General features: G+C 43.0%; 1 protein-coding gene across 1 annotated transcript in view; it reads right to left on the bottom strand.

The window, feature by feature from the left end:
* The window catches only part of LOC129125701 (mitogen-activated protein kinase kinase kinase kinase 4), an 88,447-nt gene that overhangs the window by 9,074 nt on the left and 52,498 nt on the right, over positions 1-26,875 (bottom strand). Inside the window, exons 16-29 of the mRNA XM_054641274.2 lie at positions 21,982-22,113; positions 19,635-19,702; positions 18,456-18,571; positions 15,998-16,095; positions 15,485-15,612; positions 11,827-11,920; positions 9,604-9,777; positions 8,988-9,117; positions 8,423-8,581; positions 6,989-7,132; positions 5,647-5,781; positions 3,816-3,916; positions 3,105-3,254; positions 28-187 (exon numbers count right to left, since the gene is read on the bottom strand). Coding sequence (XP_054497249.2) covers positions 28-187; positions 3,105-3,254; positions 3,816-3,916; positions 5,647-5,781; positions 6,989-7,132; positions 8,423-8,581; positions 8,988-9,117; positions 9,604-9,777; positions 11,827-11,920; positions 15,485-15,612; positions 15,998-16,095; positions 18,456-18,571; positions 19,635-19,702; positions 21,982-22,113 — 1,789 coding nt within the window. The remainder of the gene's footprint in view (positions 1-27; positions 188-3,104; positions 3,255-3,815; positions 3,917-5,646; positions 5,782-6,988; positions 7,133-8,422; positions 8,582-8,987; positions 9,118-9,603; positions 9,778-11,826; positions 11,921-15,484; positions 15,613-15,997; positions 16,096-18,455; positions 18,572-19,634; positions 19,703-21,981; positions 22,114-26,875) is intronic.

Genomic DNA, 26,875 nt, shown 5'->3' with positions numbered 1-26,875 from the left:
TAATAGAGAGCTATTTTTCATACATACCTACAGATGCTGGCATTTCTCCCCACTGTAGAACAGTCTCCTTTGTGAAATGCCCATATATATCAATGTAGATGCCTTCATCTTCGTAGGTGAGCAGGAGCTCCATGCCACTGGTGTTTGGGAGGATGATAATGGCATGGGGGCGGATCGTCCCCTGGATCTGGAATCGGATTTTACTGAGATTTATATCAGAACACAGACTGCAATTTCAGTGATGACATCGATCTAACTAGCTTGGCAGAGCAATAAAAAGAACTAGCTCATGGCTCATGGAAAGTGAAAGAAATGCCTGTTCTCAGAGGCTGTATAGTTTTCTAGTAAGCCTCTGAAACAGACTTTCTCTCCTTCTCCCCCCTTTGAATATGACAGCAGGTTTGCAAATAAATCAATGTTCAATAGTTCACACTAAATTTACCAGTGTTAATTGGTTTCAAGAAGCCATGGAGCCATTGAGACACAATAATATTTACTTAGTCCCTCACAAAATACTTGCATTATATAAATAGGAGAAAGGTGAAATAAATTTGAATTCACAACTTTTTCAGAAGATGAAGGACAGAAACTTCCACATTCCAGGAGATCAGTGCTTTCACTTTCCATGATATTTCCCTTTCCCCACTCACAAGTCAAAAACCTGCAAATTTAATTGTATTTATCTTGCTGTAAAAAGTTTCCTGGACCTTTTCCCTCTGTCTTTCCTTCCCAGATCCTTCACTGCAAATAGCTGCCCATTTGATGGCTGCTGGGCACACCTCTGCATGCCACAGGAACAGTGCATTTCACTCACACGAATCTCTCCCAGAAGCCAACATATCCCAAGTAAAAAAAAAACAAAACCAAAGGTGAAGTATACAACCATGAAGGTGGCGTTTTATGAAAGCATTTTGGAAAGAAAAAGAGGACAGCCTTAAAAAAACAGTAACAAAGCACTTCCTTGTTTAAAGCGCTACTCAAAACAGGACGTTACATAGTAAATCAAACCACCACAATTAATATTTTTATAGGAAGCATATGACTGGAGCTTTACATCATTCTCACAAGCCAGCCACACACAGGTCTTTTTTTTTTTTTCCCCTCAAGCACAGACATTTATGCACACTGTAAGGGCACAACGAACAGTAAAAGAAGCACTGAAGCTGTACTTGCCCAGCTGAATACACTCAGGCCACCCACTTGACTCCGTGCCTCCGCAAGAACTATCCGTAACACTAGAACGGGGATCCAGAGCCGCAGAGCAATTTTAATGCGCCGCCTCGGGACCCGCATGAGCGACCGCAGCAGGTAAGAGATGCAGAAAGAGCTGGGCAACCAGGAAAAGAGGCTACCAGAAAGCAAGAGTATCTCAAGTCAGCCTGTTACAGTCTGGGCTATTGCCACCACAAAGCTCCTGGAGGTAAGTATCTGGTTCTAGCTCTTTTGAAATAATAGAGTATCAAAAAAGATAGAGCTGCTGTAGCTGCTGATTTATTTCAGGTCCAAGACTCTGAAAGGAAAATATATTTTTAGTCCATGCTAACTTGTGGCTGAAGAGCTCACACAAATGCAGTCAGTCTCAGGTGCCCCACATACTCAGGGCAGTCACCTGGGAAATTTGTCTCATCAGGTACCTAATTGTATTTGCAGCCAGTTGAAAAAGTAAAGCCTCTAAGAAAGTTCACTTTTTTCTTTGCCTTTCTTCTCTTGGGCAATTATGCTAATGATCCTTTTGACAAGTCACTGCTCACCTTGCTCAGCAACCCACTTCCAGAAAGGCACGTGGGTACCACGCTTCAATTTATGAACTGATGGGAATTCATCATAGCTGACTAGTTAACAAAGGTACTGCCAGATTAAATAAATCCTCTAACAAGACAAATACTAAGTACCTTAAAAAACCAACACAGAAATAAACAGTACAAGCCTTTAGCAGGTGATTCAACAGAACAGCTAGAAGTCATTTTTCAATTAAGAGCAGCCTATAAATCTAACAGCCAATGTTACACACTGTGTCCATCAGGAACACAGGTCTGACAGAACGTGGAGGCTGTGGCTTGCAGGGGCAGCAGAGCGATCAAGTGGCTTAGACAGGAGGAGTGGGGTTTTCATTTGGGTTGAAAACGAGGGGCTGAGAGTGGAGAAAAGTTAAAAATAGATGGATTCACAGCACAGGCTGCAACATGCAGATTTAGGATGAGATTTCTTCAGACCTCCCAAGCATAACTTTGGGACACATGGTCTGGGGATGCAAAGAGGCCATGGCACCCCCAGCCCTTGTGGAGCACTGTTGACTTCAGGGAGGGTTCAAGTGTGCACAGAAGTTTCTCTGCAGGGCCTCCCATCAGATTGGAGCCAATCTGGAACCTGCCAGTTTGCTGAACCTAAGCCCCCAAGATTCTCTGGCTTTTGGGACTCACAGCTTTGAAAAGAATAGTTAAAAAATAGGCAAACAAACAGAAGTCCAAAAATATTAACACCATAGCATAGACTTCATATTGGACAGCCCCATGCCAGCCATTAACTTCTGCAGGGCAATTTGCTCTTATCTGAGCTGAAGCAGGAATTTAGTGCTCTCCATCACCTCAAACAGAAACAAAATGCAAGATGTACACATACCCCTGAAATCAACATCATGCTAACTTACTGACAATCTAATGAGAAAGTCCCAAGGAAAATGTAAAACTTCTTCTGAATTTACAGAGTGGTTTCATGGGCAACTGAATGGCAAGAAGATCAGCAAATTTATTTAGTCTGAAGTTGGTTTCTGCTGTCTGCACAGTGGCAGATTGTAAAAGTCACCTAAATTCATGTAGATATTATTGTGTCTTTGACTGTTTAAGTCCTAAATTTCCAGGATAAATCAATTAAAAATAGTACTGTCCATACAATAGGCTTTCTGACATTAAACCACTAAAATTGATATTCTAAATGTGATAAAAGCATTTAAACAGGACTTCAGTGTTATAAAACTATGTGAAAAGTGGTTTGCATTAGCTGCCACTAACCATTCTTTTGAAAAATAGCACAACTCTTAACCTGATCATCATCAATACACAGCCCAAAGAACAAAGGCATTAATGGAGGTTTTTGGATTCTCTTACGTGTGTTGGAAGGTACAAGTCATACACAGATCCAGAGTCCACATCAATGGCATGAAATCCCACTACTGAGCCATATATGACCTTTAGTCTTTGCCCATTTTCAACAGTCAGGTCAACTGACAGTGGTTTGTGATGAAGTGAGGTAAAGGACTGGAAAAAAGAAAAATGCAGTATGTAGCACAATAAAACTGTTGGTTTGCAGAACTACATTTAGGATCCTAAGAATTCTCAAAACACAGAAGTTAGCTATTTTGGTAAAACAGTAGGTTACATTTAAGGAGCTAAGTATCCATCATCCACTGAGTTGCATGGACAGTTGGATAATTCATTTGTGGTTTGAAAAAGAAATCAAGATTCTAGAAATGGACTAGGCAAAAAGTAGGCTGACTACCACTGTGTTTAATTTCATCCCCTTTTGAGGGAAATCAACATCAACTTTGTCAATTCAAATGCACATTTTGGCACAGCACCTGCTGAGTTTGGCTGGGGTAGAGAGAAACAAGTTATTCACATCTAACACTCATGACTGTGACAGTTTCATGTTTGCCATCTCCAGAGTACATCACAGGCACTACATTTTTTTTAAAAGAATACTCAGTTTATCTTTAGCTAGAATAAATGTTATACAAAACAACAAAAACAAAAGCAGAGCACAGATGAGAGACAGTGAGAGACAGTGACACATCTGAACCAAAGTGATGTTTCACTTACCTTAAAAGCCATGAATTTGTGATAAGGCTTTGGAGCCCAAGCATAAACCTCCACTGAGTTTTTCAAAGCGATTACAAGGAATTTGATTCTCTCATATCTTACTGTAATACAAGAAGAACAATTCCTTAGGTACCAGACAGATGCTTAAATCAAAGACCATCTCATCACATGAAATAATTTCAATGGATGACTTGTAGCAGTAGACATTATCCAGCATGGGAGACTAATGCATTCTGGACATCAATGTTTAATATCACCAGTGACAATACCTTGACTGGAAACCTACAATTCATTTATTTTCAGTAAAGCCAAATGACTGTTACCAACATTTATATATTCCTTTTCATATAGTGATGAAAAAAAAAAAATCTCACTATTCAGAGAAAAAGGTCTTGACCCTACAGCCAAACCAACCTCTTGATTTTGTAAGTATGAACATACTCCACCACTACTGGTTATGAATCAGCCACTGTTGGAGGACTGGTAGTTGTTGGTTGAACAATTTTGTCAGACTTGGCAGGATAAATTTTCATGTCACTGCTCATCTGTGGATTAAATCCCCAGGTGCTGTGTGGGTGAAGGACTCCCATCTTTCTGACATGAGTAAGCATTTAAGAGATGAGCAATTTCTCCAAGACAATTAAGGTCATGCTGAGCCCATTGAGAATAAATGAAGAATCATGCATTGAAAATTAAGATTTCTTTGTGCATTGTGTTTTCACAATGGAAAACAGGATTCTATCTCACATAGGCAGAGAAAAGAAAACTCAGCAAACTCTACAAAAATGCAGAACAGTAATTTCTTTCTTTTCTACCTGGAAAAATAGCTGTACAACCAAAGGTCAAGATACAAGAAGATTCTCCAAGAGAAAAACAGCAGCAGCTGTGCTGTCAAAAACACAGGAGTGGCTTGTCATATGTAAACACAGAAGCTCCAACCAAATGTTTGCCTAATTTTAGGATAAGTATTTTGTCGTTGTGTTTTTTAAAAATGCACCAAACCCAAGGATGAGCAACTGAAGCGGAATATGTGGGTGCTTAGCTGTAATCACAGTTAAAGTAACAACACACATCTGTTTCATATTCTTCCTTGAGTTTAACCCCTGCCACTTCTAAAGCCAAAAAGCAAAACCGTCAAGCAAGGTATTAATGAGAAGCAGCCACCTCACATTTCCTGCACTCCTCTGTATCATGGCTTTGACTTCGAAGAAAGTGCCACTTTCACACCATCCTTCACCAAAGCAAAACGTACCATATATCCACCCCCACAGTTAAATGACAGAAATTATCACAATCCTCACATTAACCTTGAAGAAAGCTGCCTGAGAGCCCAAGAAAAGTGAGATGGTACCATTTCCAGGGTTTTTAAACAAAGGTATATTTGGGTCTTTCATGAGAGAAAGGGATGAGCTGATCTGCGTAAGGTCACCCTACAAATATGATTCACTAGGACTTGAACTAGGTCCAACTTCTTAGCAGTTACTTAGGGCCAGGAGGGAAGCTGAGAAGGTGGAAAACATCAGTTCAATTAAAACCTTAAGTAACTACAGATAAATGGAAGCACTGACTGAGCACAGACCGTGGCTGGCACTCCCTCCTTCCAGCCATTACAGAGAACAGCCATAACATCATCTGGTAACTGCTGCAAGAAGGGATGATGCTGAAATGATAGGGAGCAAGGCACCTGCCATGTACAACAGGGAGTTTTGAAGGAACTCATGAGATATTCACCCAATACAATCCTGAAACAAAGCTGAAAAAAGCTGCTGTCACAAGATGCCAAAGGAGGATGATTATGCATCTCTCTGAGGAAAAACCAGGAAATCCTTACCGACTTTGTAGTGCACACAGCCTTCCAGGTCACCCACAGACACCCAGCCTTGTCGCTTCTCCACCTCGGGATCGTTGCGCAAAATTTTATTTCTCAACCATGACAAGTAATACACCCTCAACTTATTCTTCTTCCCTGGGATTTACAAGAGGAGACAGAACACTTTAACTCCCTGAAGTAGAAACTCTCCCCCACTTACAAAAAGCTAGAGTTTTGTGATCTTGAGTACAGCGGGTCCTTGTGCCTTGCCAAGGTGAAAGAACACAGCAAGGGCATGAAAGGAGTGATGGGGACACACAGGGGGAACTGGCACAGGAGCAATTCTATGGCACTGGGCACATGTGCACTTCCCTTGTGACTCAAACTTCATGCAAGATTTTCACAGCTGACTAAAATTCCTCCCTCGGGCCAAAGAACAGGTTTCTATAGACACAGGTGTTATCAGAAACCATTACACTAACTGTTTATCCTGGAACACAGGCATGTCCTGCAATGGCCACTTTGAATAAGCTATTGATGTAGTTCCAATTAACTGTCAACCTTCTTTCAAAGTAGCTATTTTTCTTCCGGATGCCTTTGCACTTGAGAATTATTTTGTCATCCTTCATCTCAATCACTCTTTTTGTTGTATTAATTCATAAGCAGCCTATGGTCAACAGCACCCTGGGACCACAGATTACTCTGAAGAGAAGGACTATGTCATGCCCCAGCAACAACTGGACCTGGCAGTATGGGACAAACAGCTGTTGGCACTGCCCAACATGATCAGTCTGGTCTGGAGATGAGCTGCTACTCCTTGTTGGACCCACACCTCTGACCTCGGTATGTATTGTGCAGCTCTTGAGGCCACTCTCCGCCATGGGGAATAAGGCCAGAGTCCAAACTGTTTCCTGGCAGAGACTGAAAACCTCCACTTAATCTTATTGATGCTTTCACAATACAGATCCCTCTCATGTTACTGCTCATACCTCTTGCTGAACACAGGACGAGGTTATATCATGATAATGTTAATAGAACTGCACTTAGATACATGTTCACCCATCACAGAAAGCAGAAAAGTTACAAACTACAGCTTGCAGAGAATCAGCTCATTTTAGGAATACGAAACACTCTGTACTTCCCACAAACCATTTTAAACATTAACCAGGCAATGAATTGTCCCAAAGCCACTCTGGAATGGGAGTGTAAATGTTAAAAATTCAGCAGTTTTCCTATTAAGAAGAATAACTGTCCTGTGATTTCCTGAAAGAGGAAATTCCTCAACCTAGTTTATAACCTAATTCTTCTTTTTAATTGCCTCCAACCCCAACGTGGGTCAGATACTTTTAGCCACTGAACCAACCTGATATAGTAATTAGCACATTGAGTCCTTCCAGAACATCCATTTGCTGGAACCGTCTCCTCGTAATCAGCGTATAAACTCTTCCTTGCCCACTTCTGTCCAGCAGCCACAATCCATTCTCAGTTCCCACCAATAAATTTACCCCTGTCGATACATGAAAAAAATACTGCATAAATCACCTAATGATTCAGAGGTCACTGAGTGTTCATTGTTTTGAGAACCAATTTTTATTTAATCTCACTTAATGGAACCTGATAATTTCTCTGTTGCTCTGTGGATGACTTCCCAGAAGAAAAAAGATCTCACTATTAGAATTTTTACTCAGAAGAACAGCTGCATACCTATGGAACTTGAAGGATTAGTAGCTCTGCTGAAGTCAATGATGATTTAAATAAAAAGGAAAATAGTCTGTGAACCTGAACTTCTCAGGTGACCTTGGAAAGTACCTGTGACCAATGCAAAAATCCCAGTCCAGCACCATTACAGTAGTGACTCAGGAGACCCAACTAAGAGCTCCAAGGTGCTCTTCAGCCTCAATGCACATTTAATTACACACCTTACCACACAGCTCTATTCTAAATTTAAAATTTTGGATTCCTACAAACCCACATTATGCAAAATCTGTGAAGCTATAAACTGGAAATCTACATTTGCTTTGGATAAGATTCCATCTACTTCATTTACTTGCCATTCCAGGCTCAGAAAGCGAGGAGAAAAAGGCTGGGTGAGTCCTATAGAATACATCCGTTCTTTTGAAGCAGAAAGATAGTTAAAACAACTCAAGAGTTTGGGTAATGTATGACTGGGACAAGGTCTACAGCTGCTGAGAGTGACCTGACTGCTGTGTCTTGGTTTTCCACCATGTGAAGCTGACCCTGTAAAAAGCATGTAAGTTAAAACAATGGTTCAGTGATGTTCCATAATAACAGAATAAGCAGTGACAGCAGCAACTAAGCAAGACAAGCCTTTGGAAAGACCTGACCTGCTTTGGATCCTTGGAATACCTAACACACGTGACAGCAAAAGGCTTCATGTTTGGATTATTTCCCCTGGGTCAGGGATTATTTCCCCTGGGTCAGGGCTCTGTGATCAGCTGTACCCGTGTGCAGCTCAGATGAGTCTCATGAGCCACAAAAGCTGCTGAAACATTTGCAACTTTTGGCTTTCCCAAGAGCATGGTTTCAGCTTGGTGCTTGATCAAAACCTTTTCTCATTCTGATGCACATAGTCCTTTGCAGCTGTATTTCATGTGTTTGCCATCTCATCCCTGGGAAGGCAGGGCCATGGAAGTGACACAGGTATCAGCTCAGGGATCCACTCCAGCGCTCTCTGCCAGGAGAGCAGCAATACAACTGTGAAATCTGCCTAGCAGACACTGCCAGCCACTCCTGCTGTGCCTTCCCTCCACACACCTGCCCAAGGACTCCAGCTTACCCCACAGAGCAGCACACAGGACCTCAGAGTTGAATTTCTTCTTGTATTTACGGATTTCTGGGCTGTCACTTTGTGGGCGGATATTGGTTGGATTGACATTGACAACGGAGCCCTTCCTTGCATTTTCCCTCCTGACAGGCTCGGGTTTGGCACTAGATGCTGGAATGAAAGACACACATAGTTGTGGAAAATGTGAGTGTTTGGTTACAGCTTATATCTGAACCACCTTGTTCATGGTAGAACAAAAGAAACCCCAGAGGGGTGAGAGAACACCCTGAGAGCTTTGTATAGCAAAAGAAAAAAAAATCTGGAAAATTCCTCAGGCATTCCTGAGAAAGCATGGTGGTAGCACAGCAGCAGAGCACAGCAAACCACATCTGAAAGAAGGGCTGAAGCAGTAAATGAAAATTCACAGTAATGTGAAGTTCCAGTTTCAGAAGACTACTCAGAGTTTTCATTTCTAAGCAATAAGCCCTTGCCAAAAAAAAAAAACCAAAAAAAACCACTAAAAAACCAAGAAACAACCCAGGAGGAACATTTTAATGCAAAGGCAAAGCATACTCACGAGAACTGCAGGAAGGTCCTACTGGGCTGGTGGGAGGGGTGATTGGCAGCAGTCTCGGATCTATGAATGATGTGAAGGATGTTGTGGAGGATGTGCTGCTCTTGGCAGGTGGGCTTTCAGCACAGGGGCTCTGCAATGAGAAACAGGATCTGCCTCAGGTGGGCAGTGCTCAGGGCACACACCCTGTAGTGCTCTGACAGAGCTGTTACCTGCCTCAAGTGACCCCTCTCCCCCCATGCTCACAGCAGTGTCAGAGCCCTCTGGGGCTGCCCTGTGCTCCCTCATGTGATGCTTGGGTGGGAGAAAGCCAGGAACAATGAGCAGAGGCACACCAGAATGCTGCCATGGCAAGGAGCAGAAGGTGTGAGTCCTCTAGCTTGTGCAAAAGGGGAGAAAAAACAAAGCAAGGAAAGAAAGAGAGCAGAGAAGGAGATGGGGGGACATAAGTGGAACAATGAAATTTGTTAGGCAGCTCAAGATTTCTTATTTTCCTCCCAGATAAAACTTTTAAAAGAAAGAAGAGATGTAGTGAAAAAACTCATTGTAAAAAGAGACAGGATAGAGGAACTTAAAAAGGCTGGAGCTCAATCCAGGCAATCTGTAATTTATCTCTTACCTTAGTCAGAGGTTTGTTCTGAGGTTCCTGGCAAGTCAGTGGCACTTGTGGTGGGTTCACAGAGGAGTCTGTAATTTGGCTTTGCTGAAGGAGATCTGGCAGGAGATAGTTCTGGTTGTTTATGCTCCAAAGGCCTTCTTGAGTGTTTGGAATTTGTTTCCCTAAAATCTGATCCTGCATGAGAACATACAGATAAACACCACATTTAGTTTATTTCCAATGCACTCTGCAACTCCTCTTAATTAGGATGATAAATAATGAGCACATGGAGAGGAGTGCTCTCCCTTGATGCATCATTTAAAGACAAACCCTACGGCAAGATTAAAACCAAAAATTAAATACCAAAGTGTATGGCAAACATCTGAGATGACAAATCTGGGGTTTACTCCTGAAGAACTCCACAAATATTCTTCATCTACATTACCTCAAGCACAGAAAAAGAAGGAACTTCAGCCTCAGAGATACCAAGTCAAATGATTTGCTAACGAGTTTCAGACCTGACCTTGGCATACTGCAGACAGCAGAAGGCACTTCTTGGTTCCAGACCTGCATTTAGTTTGAAGCCCTTCACCATTAATTTTATTGCTACTTTCCATTTACTGAATTAGGAAACCTTACTCCAGAAAGAGGACATTTAGTAGGACCCAGCATCAGCATTTGCAGTATAGTGACATTTGGTTCTGCAGACCTCCTTACAGCATCCCATGGAAATACTTGTGAACTTTGTGAGGTACCACACAAACTCTTTCCCTGACAGCACACTATGGAGTCAGAGGTGGGTTTCTGGGAATACATTTTATGTTTTAATTTAGATGTAAAAACTGAAACCAAAATATGCAAGTCAGTACTTGAGATTGGGGAACCAAGCCAGTATGGGGCTTTTTAGTTCAGTTTTCAGTCACATTCAACTGAACAAAACCAAACCAAATCCCCATTTGAATCACTTGGGCAGTTTGGTACACCCTAACCACTTCAAAGCTGCTCAGGCTGATGGGACAAGGAAAGCAATGCTGGAGATGATGTGGAGACTCATGGTGGCTGTAGCTGGTGGGTGAAAAAGGGTTCAGGGGAAGGGATGGGAAGGCTCCACGAGAAGGGGGGAAAAGACTAGAAGGCAGAGGAGAAATTTATGAGGTGTCAGGCATCTGCCTGTTCTCCCTCCTACACTCTTTCCTCCAAACCCACCAAAACACATAACTTCAACTCTTTATCATCCTCCCTCATCCTCAGGGTGGGCCTCAAAGACCCCAATGCTCTCCCTTCCCTCAAGCAGCCTGGATATCAGGGGAAAGTGGAAACACTGGACTGGTTTTGCCACAAGAGAAATACTGGTTTATGCCCCATTTATATTTCTTTCACCAAAGCAGAGTCTTTTCTCCTTGAGGATGGTGGGACAAAAGTCAAGTGGAACTCCCTCCCCAGGCAGGAGGGTCACCACTCTGGTCTGAAGTTTAGAGACACCAGAGGTAAAGACAACTCCTTTTTCTTTCTACCCTGCCACGGCTCTGGAGAAAACACCAGTTTCACAGTGATTTATTTTCCCTATCTGTGAAGTGAGAATACACTCAGTAGTATCTAAAAAGGACCCTGACATCAAGTACAAGTCTTATTACTGTAATTTTTTTCTTGTTTTCAACCACAAAGAACATTGTTCTGCTTTGTCTCTCTTCATCTTTTCTGAGCTGATATTTATCACAGGGGAAAATCCACATGACTGGAAGCCTCTACTAGAAACTACAGCTGGAAGGAACCACAACATGACATATGAGAACACAAGAATTTTTGCTAAGCCAGTAGGGAGAGATAAAGTGGTTTTCCCCTGTTCTGGTAATATTTTAAGCAGTAGGAGGTAGTTCACTTTAAACTGGAATAAAAAGGAGTCAAGATTTTTTAAAAGAAGCAACAATGCATACCAACAATAATAACAGTGTTTTTTGTCCAGTGCCTTCACAAAATACCTTGACATCAGAAACTACTACAGGTCAATAAGAAGGACAAATAAAGAACTGCAATTCTGTACCTAAATGTAAGGATTTCTACAGGAAGCACAAAACCTGAAACTACACATTTTTTTTTCAAGGCTTATAGCTATAATTTGCAATGACTGAGCAGGACTTCAGAGTGAGAATGCTCCCAAGAAGCAATGGATATGGCATTTATCATGCACAATAATGACCTGACTCCCCCTCACTGTACCCACCCCCTTACAAATGGCCAAATTACCTTCTGTTCTGCCACGGTGCTTTGGGGTTTCAGTTCAATTCCATCTGGTACCCTTGTCCTTGAGAAATCTGCAATTCTGCCGCTTAGCAGTTGCCTGGTAACAAACTCCAATTAATGAACAGAACTACTTCAGGGGGGGAAAAAAAGGAAAAAAAAAAGGAAAAAAACTACACATAACCATGTTCAAAAGTGAACATAATTAACATTCAACAGTTACACTCAAAGGTTCTTGTACAAAAGCAAGCTGATTAGTCTGTGGATCTGCCTGAATGGGCTTGTGCCTGAGGACCACTCACACACAGCAGGAAGCTCTCCCCACCTTGACAGAGAGCATCCCTTCATCTCCCTGCACTTCATCCATCATCTTTCAGACACTGCATAGCTCAGGCAAGTCCCTCAAGCTGTCATTTGGGAAGTGCCTACTTCAAAACTTCTGTCTCCTGTCACACATTCCCCTGTGGGGTGTAATTATGAGCCACCCTGCTCTCCAGAGAGAGCAGCAGCTGCTCTGCCATGTGCTGCTGTCAGGGACCTCTCTGCCAGTGCCTGCTGGGACAGGCTACACTGGAATTTCATCCTGTGAATCAGTCCCTGAAACGTGGACCTCCTCACCTTAAAAGGAAACACAGAAAGCGTTGCCCAGTGCACAGAGAGAGAGAGAAGAAAGCAAGAGCCCCTGGACTGGCTGGGGCCTAGAGTCCCCCTAACCCAGCATCCCGTCCTCAACAGTGATCAAAAGCTGATAGCAAAAGCAAGAGTGAGAATAAGGCAAGTGTCTGTTGTGAATTCCCAGTACATCACTGCTTCCTGCACTGCCTGAGGTATCTTTGCATTTTAAACTTTTTCACCCAAGTGGAACTGCTTCAAACATGTCTTGGCCCCATTTCTGCACACTTCCACCTCAAATGATTTATTTATGCCATTTATTTATTTATACTCATATCTTTTTTACTGCAATCCATTTAAGCCTATTACATTTTTGCCTCCTTTCCAGTAATTATAAAACTGTCTGGATTCAGCCAGTGTGAAGGGTTCTACAGTACTATGTGCCAACTGGTAGCAGACTGAAATGTATTTTTTTTTCTTTTAAATGATGCTCCATGTGATAACAAAGAAGGTTTGGTGAGAAACCTACTGATTTAAGATGGGTGTGTAACAGCTTTTGTGGCATTTTTGTTGTTTATTTTTTGGTTTTGGATTGTCTCCCCGTTCTATGTGAGTGGGTAAATATTTGCATACTAAACTTAAAAGGAATGACAAGATGTGGATTAGGATCAATGGTGAATGCCAGGATCTGTTCTTATTAGGGAAGCAAACAGCAGCTGATCTTAAATAATGTCAACCTCCAACTTAGGAGAGGGAGAAAGTAATTCCTAGCCAAGCACACACCTGCATCCACCTTGTCCAAATGCTGGTAGGAAACAGCAATCAAAGAGCAAAGAGAGGAAACTGAACTATACAAATAAGTCCCAGGATACTCAGTGTTTTAGGGGCATACTGCAGGCATTGGAGGAGGAAGCACTCCATAAAGTAGGAGAAATTAATATCAATGGAATAGATGTTCTAAACGAGGATGTAAGACACTGGATGCTATACACTGACACTCTTCCCTTAAAACAAAAAACTGGAGTGGGTGAGGAAGAAGTCTGGCTCATCTCACTGTAAAGAAAAACAAGATCAGAAATTGCTTTACTGGTGAAACACAGCAGCCCTTAGTTCAGCATGCTCAGAAAGGAGCCTTCTCAGGTGGTCACCAGGATTCATCCAAAAGCATAGTAAACTCCTTCTCTTGCAGGTGTCCCAGGTATAGTCCTACTGGGCACCTCCAGGAAAGCTGGAGTGTGGACATCAGGTGCTGTGCCACAGCCCAGGCAAGAACAGGAAATCACAGGTTGGTTTCAGCAGCCCACTAAAACTTGGCCCAAGGTGCCTCAGCCAGAGCCCCTCAGAAACACTCCAGAGTGCAAGGGGCTTCAAATCCTACATGCTTTAGAGAGCAAAATACCCCCAAACCCTTCAGTTCAGCCAGAATATGCAGTTTCAACACTGGCTGCTCCTTTCAGTCAGATCACTATCCTATTTGCTATTTACTTGGCAGCAATCAGGATATACTCCCTGAAGTATCTTTTAATAGAAATGATGTTCAGCCAAGGTGAAGGGACTTGGTTAATATCAAGATTACAGCAATGATTTTACAGGGGCTCTTGCAGTGGCTGTGTGCACAGGAAGATAAATGTGACAAAGAGCATCCTAACTGCACCTCTCCAGAGGATGGGTGGATCTCAGACACAGAGGAGATGCAAATAACAAATGCAGAGTTCCAAAGGCAGTGATACCACTCCTTCAAATCATACAGCATGCAAGGATCACAGCAATCTGACACTTACACAGCAAAGTCATTGCTACAGGGCAAATCCATATTTTTATGTAGAGTCTTTCTGAGGTCTAGGATGAATTCTACGACCTAGAGTGAATGAAACTTTTTACAGATCAGAATAAGGTGGTTTAGAAGAGGATCAGTAGGAAAACAAAGGCATTACAGTAAAAGTCAGCTCTTTCAGGTGCACTGAATAAGCCACAAGATTTTTAACATTCTTTTTCCTCATCTCAGCCTTGAAAATAAACTTCAGAAATGCAAATGAGCAGCATATGCAGGCACAAAAATTCTACCTCTTCAGAGCAGCACAGGGGAAAGGACTGGTACCAGCCCAACACAATAACCTGCCAACTCTGCTCCAAATCTGGGCATCTCTGCCTGACACCTGACAAAACTGCATGTGTAATTCTGTCAGAAGAGCAAGAGCCCCATCCCAGAGAGCTCTGTGGCCCTGGGATGCAGTTCAAAGTAAATCCTAGAAGCTGAATTAAACTGAAGTCTCTTTGCAAGAAAATCAGACATTTCATTCACCAATGCTAAAAAATGTTTCTGTTTGCTGTTCCTGACCCCCTGACTCCCTTCTCTTGGAGTAGCAAGCTATTCTTGCTCCCCTATTTCTCAGCAGAATACACATTTTACATGACAGGTAGAAGACCACAAGATGTCAGCTGGAAAGCACAGCAGATGCAGAATGTCAGTATTAAAAATACAGCACATTTTACAAAACCTTCTCTCCTTTTCATGAACAGCCCTGGTGAAGAAATCAACTTTTCAGTGGCAATTATTTCTCCCAGAGTGAAGAGACTATGTGATCTCAAGGGTCATGTTTGCCTTGTTTTCTCCACTGTAACCTGTATTTATCATGAAGGCATACAGTTTTTACAGTTTTGTTTCCCTCTCCTTTTTTCTTTCAAAAATTCCATCAAAATGTACATCAATGTGAACTAATCCCTATAAAAGCACTGCCCAGTATATCCAGTTAAAACAAGACATTTCCTCATTGTCCCAGGGCAGCAAGTCATCAAAATGTATTATTACCCTGTGCACATCTGATGGAGCAAACATTTACCCCCAGGAGTTCATTAAAATGCAATTAAATTGCTTAATTACAACTGACACAAATGAGTGATAGTAACTTCAAAGGAGGGGGAGTATTTAGGCATGCCAGCTTTTCCTAGATATTTAGAATTGTGTAACAAGAATAACATTAATAATAATAATAATAATAATAATAATAATAATAATAATAATAATAATAATAATAATAATAATCAAGCCAACCTTGTGTGGTTTGTGTCATCTTCATCACTGCTGCTGCTGCTGCTGCCTTCATCACTTGAGGAGGAATAGTCTGCTGCTTTTAACAAGGAGTTGGCACTGTCCTTCACCTTGGCAAAGGAGCCTGGACTCTGAGCAAAGAAAACTCAGCTGAAGAACCCATTGTTAAACGGCACCTGCTGTATTTTACTGTCCCAGCATACACAGTTATGGTCACTTCCACCCCAAAAAAAGCTTTACTAGGAAGCTGATCTGGTTCTGTTGGTCCATCACAGGTGAGCATCTCACACAGGGAAGTGACTTGAGCCAAAACTGGACACTCTGCTGAGGACCTGAGCTGGACACAAGTCAGACCTGGACTGGGAGCACTGAGCTTGAGCCAGCCTCACACACCCCTCAGGCTGACTCATGAGTGACAGCAAATCCACACACCAAAACAGAGCTGTCTGCACAGACAGACCCCTCAGTGAAAACAATGGACAAATCAAAAATACCAGAGGATTTAAAAGAACCTACTGCAATCTGGCCTGGATGAGAAACTTTTTCAGGCTTCTGATGCAGCTGCACATGGTTCTGGGACAAAACATTCTCTGCCTTGGCCAGTCCTGGATTCCCTGAGGGTAAAAAAACCCAAAAGTTTCTTTTTTTAAGTGTACATGCAGCAGGTGAGAGAGCAAGACAAGCACACATAGCTAGGACCCAAAGCAGATACCAGTCTCTGCTGACAAACTTCTCTTTTCTCTTTGTTGCAAAGGAAAATCTCATTGCTTGTTTCCCAGTGGTTCTAGAAGCTGCAATATTACATACATAAAGTGATACTGGTGCACTTTAATGCTGCAAGAGTAAGGCAAGCAAACCAAACCCTTGGCAACACACTCCCACTGCACATCAGCCAGAGCTTCCTGGAAAGGGAGCAAGGGAAAAGGTGAGGGCATCCTAATCCCTTCCTCTGATCCTCTTCTTGAGGAGAGACAGCTCCTCACATCATCAGCTGCTGGTGATACCCCAGCACCATGGGCCAGGCAGCTATTTCCTGTGGCTGCAAGAAAGCTCAGGAGCCTGAGCCCCCTACACACCTCGGGACAGAGGTGCTGCCAAGATTTGGCCTTCATAAAACTGTTACACAGAACCAGTCCAAAGTGATTATCTAAACCCAGCTGGGTGAGGGCAAACAGCTGCACTAAACTGCAAATCTACCTGTGAAATGTGGGCCCCCACTGCCTGCAAGCACTGGGAAAAGCAAAAGAAGCCTTGAAGGGATGCTCTGCACACAAGCCCTGACACAAGGGAAAGGAGGGAAAGCCACTGTCCCCTCATCCTGCCCTGGGACACACTGGCCAGCTCAGTGCTTGCCTTTTTCAGCAGCTTCTCCCATGACTACCCCACTGTTACCAACAGGACTCCTTGTGAGTTAAGGGGGGAGAATTCAAGCTCACACAAATGAGGATTCCTATTTGGTAATTTAGTTTTGTCACAATGGTTTCACATCTTCATCCATTTTGCAAAGCTTTCAAAACTCACAATTCCTTACTGGTCAATAAGCAACTAAGCAACTCAGCAGAACTATTAGCTTTAAAGTATTTATAGCCCTTTCCTCCAATTCATTATCCCTGTGGGTTTGGGAAAGCAACAAACTCCATCTGAAATGCCATATGCCAGAACTAGCTGTAATTTAATGACACTTAAGAACTCAAGGAGACAGTTTAAACCACAAGGGAGGTTTTCTATTCTTTCCATTTCTGGTGAGATTTTTGTTTCCCCATGCCAAAATAGCACAGGAGTTACACATCACATGGACTCTGCAAAGTTGAGCTGGGCTGTTGCACGTTGTTCAACTCTGTTATTCAAACACAAAATGACATAAGAGCAAAAAGAAACAAAACCCAAGCAATTTAAAGTCTGCTTTGGATTTCTCTTGAAGAAAAGCTTCCTATTCTTTGTTGCTAGTAAAAGCAAAACTGGCTTGATTGTGTAAGTGTAATAAATAAGCAATTTGTTCTCATTTATCAAGGGCTTTTAAATTAACAATGTAAACCTCAATATGAAAATAAATGACCTCATAAGATCACTGGGGTGGTTTCAGAACATTTTTTGCATCCACCCTGCTTTGATTTGGATTCCCCATGTTCCCAATCTTTTGTGGCCAACCTGGATGCAAGGCCTTGTGACACACCAGAGCTCTGCGAGGGGCTGCACAAGAACTGCCCTGCAGCTGACCTACAGGAAACACCCTTGGGAGTAGCAAGAACTCTCCACCTCTCCACATCCCCATCTGCCAGAACCTCAGCAGCCAGAATCTGACTGCAAAACACTTCACAACCACGAGCAAGCTGCTGCATTCCTACACCACTTCCTGACAGCAAAGGAGATTACTAAGCTGTACTTTGCCTAAATCAAATGGTTTTATCTTCCTTTTAACTTCTAATACCCTTTTTTTTTCAATTCCACTATCTTTCTGCACATAAGAGAATACTGGAGAAGTATTTCATAATGTGCTGTAGAGAGAGATTTATGCTTCCTTTTGCCAGTACATTATTAGAGAGCAGAAATATTAGTGTACATCAGCTGCTCAAGTGTATCATCTTATCAGTGGGCAGTGCAAAGAGCAGAATTTGCCAATGAGGGAATATCAGTATTGAATTACATCTGTATTTCTGGAATGTTGGCTCTGCTGCGTTTCAATTGTGTCACTAACTGCAACAGAAATTATTTTTTCCAATTCTTAATTGAGGCAATTCAAATTTTCCATATGAAAATATATTCACAGTCACTTTTCTAACTCAAAAGAGGAAGTACTTATATTTTAGGGACTTGGACCATAAAATCCAGAGGGCTTTCAAAAGCCTCTCACCAGAGGATGTCATTAAAAGGACATATCCCATTTGCAATGCAGAACTTGACACCTGCAGAAGATCATTTCATGTGACAAGAGTTCAGTACATTCTGACTGATGGATCTTTGACTTCGGAATCACCTGAGGTTGACCAGCTGCTCTGATGAGATCCCATCTCCCACTGCTTGGTGCCAGGAGTGCTGCTGCTACTGTTCAGCTTCAGAGCATGTCCCCCAGGGGATGACTGATGAGTGTTACTGAGCAGAAAGACAAAAAGCAGATGAGACTCTCGTGTGCTGGAACAGAGACTGGAACAGAGCTCCTGCTGTTACAGTACAAGGTCATACTCTGGAAAAAAAAAAGTTTATCTTCATTGCTGCTCCAAGCAGGGCCACCCAGGAGTGAGAGGAGATGATGGAAGGGACAGCTTCCTCTGGGCAGTCATCCTGGGAGACTACAGAGATTTCCAAGTCATTACAAAATATCTTATATTACATCTCCCTTGGAATCTTCAGAGTCAAGTGTCAGTCCTGATTCCAAAATCTCATGGCTTTACAACTCAAGAGAACTGCTTCACTACCTTCCTAGAAGATACATCAGCAGTGACTTATCAATGGAGAAAGAAATGCATTGGACAGTAAAATAAACTGCCAAGCCAGTGGCTCAATCAGAAACCCAGTCCCACTCATCTGTAACACTGACAATTACTTATACATTTCTTTTCTGCTTTGCCTCCTGTAATTCCCAAGTGGGGAGCATTTAGGGCTTGATTTCACTTGAAAGTTATTTCAGACGATATTTCTGACCCTGACTCATCAGAAATGCTGCACATCACTTTGTTATTTCAGCTAAATCTACTTCACTCTCCAGTCTCTCCAACCCATTCTGTTCCCTGATTAGACATCCAGTGGGGGCTGCCCTTTTCTGCTGAGCTCTAGACATCCTTGGTCTTTTCTCCTGGGATATGAAAAAAGTACACCAGCCTTAAGGGCAGACTGCCAAAATTGTCACAATACATCTACAAGCTGCCTGTTCAAGCTACTATCAGGCAAAACAAGCAGCACAAGCTGTAATTAAAAGTGCCTGTAGAAGGAGTTGGAGTCAGACCCCCCCCTCACCAAAGCACCCAGACACCTGACTGTCCTTTGAAACCAATGCCACTGGCACTGAGGGCATCTGCCAGATACTTCAGTTTTCCTATTGACAATAAAGCAGCATTAAAAAATTAAGCATAAAACACAGTATAAGCACAGTGTACGTGTACAAAGTATACAGTGTAAGCTTAGTTTTAGAATAAGCATACAACACTTTAGAGCTTACCTTGAAAGGTATCTCTGATGCCCAGGCTGATCCCTGCTGTAAAATTTTGAGGTTGTCCTTTCTGGAACCTTAAGGATTTAATCAAACATTTCAAGGTTGCTATTGATATTTTAATAAATAAACCAACTCAATAAACCTAATGCTTATCCTGTATCAATGAAAAAATAAGACTAACCAACAGAAATGAACAATAGTTCAGTGGGACCTGTGGGAAGGTATTCCATGATATCAGCACTGGAAGCTGCAAGTCAGCAGCAGGTGCTTCCAGTTTGCTCTCAGCTAGCACAGTCTATCAGGGTGCAGACAGAAAGAGGTTTGCACCTTTCTTCAGAGTCAGTATCATTCCTGGTCAATATTTAAAGCAGACAGTGAAAGGCACCTGCAGTCACTGAATGCAGCTTTCCCCAGCTGGTGGATTACCTCATGTTGTTACCACAGGCTGGGGAATGAGACACACACACATCCCAACTGCAAAGTAATAAAAGAAATACACATATGAGCATATGAATTCCTTCTCAGATATGGGGAATGAGACACACACACATCCCAACTGCAAAGTAATAAAAGAAATACACATATGAGCATATGAATTCCTTCTCAGATAGTCTTGGAGTTGTTCTTAGAAATTCTGTTAGAAAGAGAAATACACCATCACCTCAATTACACAAACTAACAAGCTTTTCTACAACAAGGCCAGACCTTTTCACCAAACAGGCTGCTACAAATGCCTGGTCTAACAAAAGAGGTGTGTCTGCAATCACAGATCCTGCAGATATTACATGTGTGCAGATATCATACACTGTGTTGATTTGGCACAGCCTGGTTGTTTGGTAGCGGTGAGGCCACAGAAGTGGCTCCTGTGAGGAGCTGCTGGAAGCTTCCCCCATGTCTGGCAGAGTCGATCTCCGATGGCTCTGGAGATGGACAGGCTGCTGGCCCAATTAGAGAGGTGGTCTGTGATGACATATTTAAAGAAGAAAATCCAAACAGCACACTGGCAGTTTATTTCCAGGATGGCAAGGTTCACCCGCTGGGGCCATCCTGGCACAGCCCTGGTGATGTGTGATTTGTGCCACTGCAGCCGCCGCCATCTCAGTGCGGCCTGCAGCGAGCCCGGCCTGCACGGCCGCCCCAGCCAGCCCCGCTGAGGGCAGGAGGGCAGGGCCGGCAGCGGCTTCTCCTGCCCAGGGCCCTCACCAAGAGACGCCTCAGACAGCGCCAGGGCCGCCACTGCCCACACAATGGCAGCAGGGCCGCCCGGCCAGCAGTGAAAACATGGCGGGTGAACCTAAACCTAAACCCCACACTGAACTTAAACAAGATCAACCTCTCAGTGCTGCAGGATCCTGTAGGAATCTTTGAATTGGTGGAACTTGTTGGCAATGGTACCTATGGGCAGCAGTTTTACTTCTAGTCAGAGAAGAGGAGCAAGTGAGGACATATGAGAGAAAACAACATGGCGGCAACGTCAATGGAAAAAGGCGCCACACATGAGATTCCTCTGCAGGCTGTGGTGAGGAGCATGGTGAAACAAACTGTCCCCCTGTAATGCATGAAGTCCAGAGGGGATGCAGAGATCCACTCACAGCCCATGGGAAAAGTGCTCACCCCAGGGTGGGTGGGTGCCAGAGAAAGCTGTGATCCAGTGAGAGACCCGAATGGAGAGAGAAGGCCCTTGCTGACAGAGACAGGGCCCTTGCTCCCAAACTAGAGCAGCCTATCCTTAGAGTACGGCACCCTGTGGAGGGGTGACCCATGCCACATCCCTCCCATGTTTACCTGTGGGAGGGACCCCACAGCACAGCACAGCAAAGACTCCTCTCCCTGAGCAAACAGAAGATCTTGAGTGATGAACTGACCAAATCCCCATGCCTTGTCTCCCTGCACTGTTCGTGGGAAGGAGGAAAGGGCTGAGGGGAAAAAAAGGTGTTTTAAAGGCTTATTTTACTTCTCATTATCCTCCTTTGACTCTGTTAATAATAAATTTACCTTATACCTTTAATTTGAACCTGTTTTGCCCTTAGAGTGGCTTCTCCCAGTCTTCATCTCAGCTCATGAGCCCTTTGGTAATTTTTTTCCCTCTCCTCTGCTCAGCTGAGAGCAAAAGAAGGTGAATGAATGGCTTTTGTGGGTGCCTGGCATTTGGCCAGTGTCAAACCACGACATATACATACACATAAACCCACACCACCAACCTCCTTGTAAATTTGCATCCCACTTTCTAGATTAGTGTGACCCAGTTAATACACAAGCAATGAGATTTTTCAGTTTCATGAAGTGCAGAGGGTGGATACTACACAGTGCAGTGCAATCAACCCCCAATACAAACACCCCGAGTTTTACCCACCTTTGGGGGCTGCTCTTTGCTGTGGCTCGTGCTCCAGAACACCTCGTCCTGCCCAGGGCTGAGTGGAGCTGTCACCATGTCTGACAGGGAGCTGCTGTGGTACACGTCCTTACTAGCACGGAAATTCTCACACTTGAAACAAACAAAACACATGGTGAATTGCACTTCCCTGCCTACCTAAGAGGCTGCAGTCTCAACAGAGATCAATGGTTCTGCCTTGGAGATTAAATATTTACTAAGTGTAGCAGGAATATTGTGTCTGGATAGAGCCCTACCTTGCTCACTGTGCAGTGAGCTATTCATTTCCAGCATGTTAGGCACAAATATCCCAAGGTGAAGGGTACAACAAAAGAAATAGTGAAAAAAATCTATTCTCTCTGTGTATACACACACACACACACACACACACATCTTTCTTAAATCTGTGGAGAAGCAAATAGGTCACTGGCAATGCACAGGGAGCTAACTACCTGGATGATGCAAAAAATGCTGTGGAGTCACTACATCTCATTCAAACCTGGACAATGCTTCCACTGAAGAATTTCCACAGTCTAATCACTGTGGGAACCCACCTCCCCTAACTTAGATGTTGACTTCCAAGCTATTCTTTGCATGGCCACCACCAACCCACAGTCACTGGAGGCAAACTGCCAGCTGCAAAGACTTTTTAAGTGCTCCAGTGATTATGAGGGGACCCTGGTCCTCCTCTGAAACAAATTTTTCAATTACTTGAAAGAAAGAAAGAAAGAAAGAAAGGTCAAACTTGAGAATGCAGTAAGAAAGAATGAAATTAAGTTCAGATTACACCCTCATGGGTGGTCAAGTCCAGGTGATCCCATTGCAGCCACCTGTGTTTAAAACATCTCTAAAGGTGTCCAATGAGAGAACTAGGATAACAAAAACCCCAATCACAGCACAGGAAGGGGAAGGAATTAAGTTACTTCCTTACAAAGTCTTCACTTTAGGGGAACAAGAAGTAAGCGGTGCAAAACTCAAGCTAAAATAGTCAACATTTGCTTCTCTGTTTTTTTCTGTATGTAAAAGGAGAAATCTACACTATGATGATCTGCTACCCCAGTGTCTGCCAAAGAGGAAGAAACTCAGAGTTAAATGTGTCAGCTGAGAGTACTGCCTCCCTGAAATGAGAAATCCTCTTGGACACAAGACCAAGACAGAGCACACAGAAATTCTGTCTGAGCTGGGCCTGTCTGCAGGGCAGATTCTGCTATGCTGGAATCAGTTTGATATTACAGAAATAGAAGAAGTATTAGAGAAATGCCTAAAGCTGTACCACTCTGTGCTTCACCTCGTCTGATCTCCCATGCAATGCTGGGCCAGGGCTGTCTGGGAGTGCCTCTTCCTCAAACACATGGCAAGATCAGCACCTCCAACACTTGGAGGCCTAAGAATGATGTCTTCAATTTTTTTCTGAGTCAGAGTTCAAACTCCTGTGTCCCAACTAAGTTACTGCACCTTAGACCAGAGGCACTTGCAGTACACTTTCCCCAAAGAATTACTCAGATGAGTATTTTATTGATTTATCACGTAAGTCTATACAATTCTCCAGTTTATCCATCCTAAAAAGTAAATCACTGTAACTAGAACTTCACACAGCTTTCAAGAAGATAATAGGATTATGAACCCTATATAATTGTACAAGACTAAATTTCATGGGAACAATGTTCAACGTCAATTAAATATTGCCAGGCAGTAATTCCAAAACTAGATAAAAGATGTCAAAGATGCCTCATTGCAACCTCCCAGACCTTTATGGCAAAATCAACTGCCAAAACCAGTCCTGAGAAGTTCACTTAGTTATTCAGGTGCTTTTCCTGCCTTTTTGGGACAATACGTTCTGTTGACTCTCTTTAGAGAAAATAGCTTTTTCAGCAGTTGTAACATATGTTCTTTCAAAATACCTTTTTGTCCAACAAGATAGTTTCTAATAACAGTTTTTAGTTAACCAGAATTATTTGAGCAGCAAAGTGCTCACCTGAAGAGATTCATTGTGGGTACAGAAAGAGGTTTTGTAGCAGGTGTATTATTATCAGAATATTGGAGGATTTTCTTTTCCTTGCCATTTTTTCAACAAGATACATATATTTTTTTTTTAATTCCAGCCTTTGAGTCCTGCTGATTACCAGAAAACTATTTGTGTTTAAAAGCATGGATAAACTTTGCTGAGTCATGATATAAGTGACTGAGTGATTCCAAACTCTGCCCAGTACACCAGCTCTATGTAAAGCCAGGAACAAACACCTGCTTCCACAAGCAAGCCAAAACCATCTCAGATAACCCCCAAAATCAGTGTTTGATATTCTCCTTAAGTTTATATAGGAAAAATAATTTAAACCCCTCCACCTAACAGTGACCCTAAACAACTGAGATTTGAACTTTAAATTGTTTTTCTTGTAAGTAATATCTAAAGAACAGCAGCTCTCCTCAAGCACAGAAAGGATTGGTAGAGAAAATGTTACCTACTGTGTGTCCTCAAACCATAAAGGGACATGTAACTGAGCTAAGAGAAAGAACACTTTTGATTCACAACATGATAGCATAAGGTGATACAGCACAAAAGACTCATTACTAGAGTTAGTTTAAAACCATTTACAAGCAAGAAGTTTTAAAAAGAGGCTGTGCTGCTTTTTGGAGGATGCCCAAGTTACTAATTTGAACTGAATCTACATAGAGGAGATAGATTAAGTGCAAGTGTTGTTAGGAAACAGCATAAGGAAAAGGAATTTCTTAAACTTCTGAGCAGGTACTCTGGGATACTAGGGCACTCCATGGCTTTACACACAGCTAGCTCTTGTAATATTGTTACACTTCTTGTTCAGATTCAGTCTCATCACACAATAGAGAATATCTAACTAGTAAATCCTATAGGAAAACCACAAGAGTTAATTAAAAATTGAGCTTATTTCCATTTCCACTAGTCAGGCAGCAGGAGATGCTGGGCAGAAGATCAGTCTCAGTGACTTTGTTCAAGAAGACTCTGTGACATTCTGCAAGGAGTCCAAACCAGCTCATCCCACACCACCACAACCAGAGAGCCAGATCTGCTGTGTACTGCAGCAAACAAAAACCTGGAACAAAGCATGTGGAATTGGTACACTCTGAATCTCACATTTCCCACAGCAGAAAAAATTAATGTAAGGCATTGAGAAATCATGCTCCTTTCACTTCAGGAGCTGTATTAAGTTTTTCAGTGAAACAATTCTGAGAGAGATCTGGGCATCTAGGATGTGCCACAAGATCTCATAGAATATGACTGTTGAAAATAAGAAGTCATTTTTGTCTGAGCAGAGCAGTGCTGGCAAACTCTCTGACAAACCTGGCTGGAAGTTCTTCGGTGCAGCATCTCTGATGAATTCAGCTTGCATTTTGACCCCCCAGTTCACTTTTATTTTAAATCAACTAGGCACCCACATACTGAATTTCACAAGTATATTGTTTTGGTTTTTAATCTCCAGGTGACTACCTGACCCATCACTTGTACTGCCTAAACAGCTCATGCAGTTAATGCAGGCAGCGTGTCCAAACATGCTGCCATTAGCAGCAACAGCTGCTCCCAACCAGCAAAGGGAAAAATAACCCTTCAGGGGATTGATAAATTACCCCTTGAAGCTCATGTGGACTCCATGTGAACACAGCAGGCAGCAGCACAGATTGGCTTCTCCCTGTCCACATGCACTGTCAGCTGGAGCTCTGCCTTGTGAGGGGGTACCAGGGCACCTCCCAGCAGAGACTGAAATCACACAGCAACCACTGTGCATCACTTGCTGCTATTATCCTTAAGTAACACCATCACTCTGAACAGCATACATTTTCTGTAGTGTAGTCTCCATCAAAAAATGTGAAAGAATTTGGTAAATGCTGCTTCATTCCTCACCACTCCCCTCAGCAGCTCAGAGAGGTGCTACAAAACGGGAAAGCACTGACAGGGTGCAGAGGAATGATCACTTGTCCCAGGTGAAGCAGCCTCTCATGCCAGGAGTGGCTCCCAAGAAGGACAAGACTATCCTCTGTACAGCCACTGTACTCCTGCAGAATCCCAAATGCCCTACAATAAACTATGGATGTTCCCACTGCAATCACAGGGCTGAAATATTTGCCTCAGGGAAGCTGCCAGCCTCTGCCCAAGGCTAAGCTACAAATGTCCTTCTTGTAGACCTTGCAATAGCTCTCCAGTGATTTGATGCTGCAAGCCAGGCCATCAACTCAGCCCACTTGCAATGCTCGTGACTTGAAACAACAAACAGGCCCTGGAAAAAAAGGATGTGAGAAGACAAACAAATATTTTTCCAGGTAGAAGCTATCAGGTGAAATGAGGCCCTTCTACTCACAACATCTGTTTCTGGTGATTTTTCCATCATCACTGGACAGCAAAGCAAGCTGAAGAGGAAAGGCACAGGGAGGCTTTGACTCAGAGACTGTAAGAGGCAGCCATCATCCCAGACTCTGAGACTCGCTCCAGGGCACAAGCCAAAGCAGGATAAGGGAGAGCTGCTTCCCCAAATCCTCCTGCTGGGGAATTTCAGCTACTCTGGCATCTGCTGGGAAAGCAGCATGGTGAGCTGAAGGCAATCCAGCAGATCCTGGAATGCACAGAGGGTAACTTTTCCAGCCAGGTGATAGGCAGCCCTGCCAGGGGGGATGCACTACTGGTCCTGAGGGTCACCTGCACAGGGGAGCTAAACAGTGAATTCAAGGCTGGAGCAGCTGGGGCTGCAGTGATCACACACTGGTGGAGTTCATAATCCTGAGGGATATGGCTCTGGCAAAGGGTGAAGTCACAATCCTGTATTTTAGGAAAGTAAGGAAAGAAATTCTTACGATGAGCATGGTGCAACACCAGAGAAGGTTGCCCAGAGAGGCTACACATGCCCCATCT

Source organism: Agelaius phoeniceus, chromosome 14 (assembly GCF_051311805.1).
Source record: "Agelaius phoeniceus isolate bAgePho1 chromosome 14, bAgePho1.hap1, whole genome shotgun sequence".
Taxonomy (NCBI): Eukaryota; Metazoa; Chordata; class Aves; order Passeriformes; family Icteridae; genus Agelaius; species Agelaius phoeniceus.
The sequence above is the reverse complement of the archived record's forward strand: the minus strand, read 5'-3'. Positions and strand labels throughout refer to the sequence as shown.